The sequence below is a fragment of the Rhagoletis zephyria genome, unplaced genomic scaffold (assembly GCF_001687245.7).
Source record: "Rhagoletis zephyria isolate East Lansing unplaced genomic scaffold, Rhagoletis_zephyria_1.1 Rzeph_scaffold_12522, whole genome shotgun sequence".
Lineage (NCBI taxonomy): Eukaryota > Metazoa > Arthropoda > Insecta > Diptera > Tephritidae > Rhagoletis > Rhagoletis zephyria.
Genome location: NW_016169596.1, coordinates 13,347 through 15,389, shown reverse-complemented (window position 1 = coordinate 15,389; position 2,043 = coordinate 13,347). Strand labels below are relative to the sequence as shown.

General features: G+C 40.9%; 1 protein-coding gene across 1 annotated transcript; it reads right to left on the bottom strand.

Annotated features, from left to right (window-relative positions):
* Window positions 1–866: 866 nt before the first annotated feature.
* Window positions 867–1,277, bottom strand: LOC108377682 (uncharacterized; the record flags this gene model as incomplete). The annotated part of the gene is made up of 1 exon (XM_017633949.1): window positions 867–1,277. A coding segment is annotated over exon 1 (411 nt), but the record flags the coding sequence as incomplete, so codon positions are not given.
* Window positions 1,278–2,043: the final 766 nt, after the last annotated feature.

Below are 2,043 nucleotides of genomic sequence, written 5' to 3'. Positions count from 1 at the left end.
TTCAATACACATTGCTCATTTCTGTCCAACTGTCTAATCTCAAAGGGTCCCGCATAGTCTACCACTGTGTGCAGAAATCACGATCTGCTGGTAAATCAGACATCAACTGTTCACTTAGCTTTTTAGCGTATGTAGCACATGTAACGCATTGATCCGTGAACCTGCGTAGCTCATTCCGCAATCGCGGTATCCAAAGGCGCTGTCTATTATGCTGCATCATAACTTGAATACCTCCATGCTTTGTAGCCTGATGCGCTTTGCTCAAAATTAATTTGCTCAAACTGGTGTCAAATGGAATGATAACCGGATGCTTCATTTCGTAATCGCACTCTGCCCTTCCGATTCTACCTCCCACACGCAGAAGCCCCTTCTCTCCAGCATTGGCTTTAGCGATTCAATCTTGCTCCCGTCAGGTAAGGATGGTTTCTTCCGCAATGCACGTATATCATTTGAGTACGCCAGATCTTGTGCTTCTTTCAGAATTAGCTCCAATGCCCTAGCTCTTTCCTCTGCACTAGGCACTGGAATATTAAAGCTTTTACGGTCTGATTTCCGGCAAGAATGATAGAATACAAGATTACGCCGTCCTGGGCGTTGACATTTGTGTACCACAAGTAAACAAAGAATAGAGCGAAAAGAAGAACAAGTTGAAACAGCCAAATCAGTTCACTTTACTGCGAAAAACGTGTTTTAATTTTGCTAAATGCGAAAATATTGCATTTTTCACCTAATCTATTAGAGAACAGTGAACATTGTAGTGCACTCCATTGCTTTGCAATTGAAGCTGCTTCAGCAAACGTTTTAGTGCACTCCATTGCTCTGCAATTAAGGCTGCTGCAGAAAACTGCACTTTCACAATTTCATACCCGCACAAGCTTCATCTCTTTGGCCAATGTTATTGCTTCATCTTCATTACTAGCGCCTGTAATACCGTCATCCATGTAGAAATCATCTATTATGGCTCTAGCTGCTGATGGAAAATATTCCATTTGCTCTCGAGCTGCCTGTATTAAACACCGTACGGCTAAATATGCAGATGCCGTCATGCCATATGTGACTACCGCTAAGCAGTATTCTTTTAATCTATTCCTCGGACTCTCGCGACAAAATATCCGTTGGAGATCATACTGGCTCTCAATGATGCGCACCTGCCTAAACATCATCTTTATATCACAGCTGATGCCAATCCTGTGACACCTCATTATAATTTCGGCGAGATCACGCTGTAATTTTTCCCCAAGCATTTGAGTTTCATTCAAGGAAACTCCTGAATCCATCTTGCAACTAGCGTTAAAAATAACGCGGAACTTTTTAAGCACACAATGATGCGGAATATAATATACTAGCTCACCGCTTGGGACACAAATTTCGATGAGATACGATACCATATCGATACTTTTGGCATTCGATACCGATATTTTTTACTCGATAGTTTTAAAACGATATTTTTAGGAATCAAGTACCAGAATCCTGGGATCGTATCGAATGTCATAAACTCAAATTAGCCAGCTTTCAGACACGTCAAGTCTTGCTTTCAAGTCTGCTCGTTCCAAGGCGAAGGAGGTGAGAAGAAAGGAAAAGAGTGCAGATACCTCCCTTTTAAAGAACCACGAACTTAAATTCAATAAAAGTTGACGCGTCTGGAAGCAAATAGAGAGTACAGAAGAGAATGCGAAAAAATTGCTTTCAAGACTTATTTGATTATCAACTCGTCCCGATCTAAATTTGGCTTTAGTTCAGCACGGTTTCTAAACATTGAACTTCACTAACTAAGACCATTAGCTATTAAACTGCCAATTACTGTGAGCTTGAAACATTTTCGTACAATACATTCCTAATTTCGTTATTCTTATTCTTGTTTAATAAAATTCGCTGAAAATGTCCTGTCTGTTCGAAAAATGTAATGTAAAAGCCGGTTCGGACCGTTTTGTGGCGCGCTGGCTTTGCGATGAACTGTCTCATTTAAAGTGTGCTGGTATTAATGGGAGAGTTCTGGATATGATTAATGGAGACAATGGACTTCGCTGGTCATGTCCGAAGTGT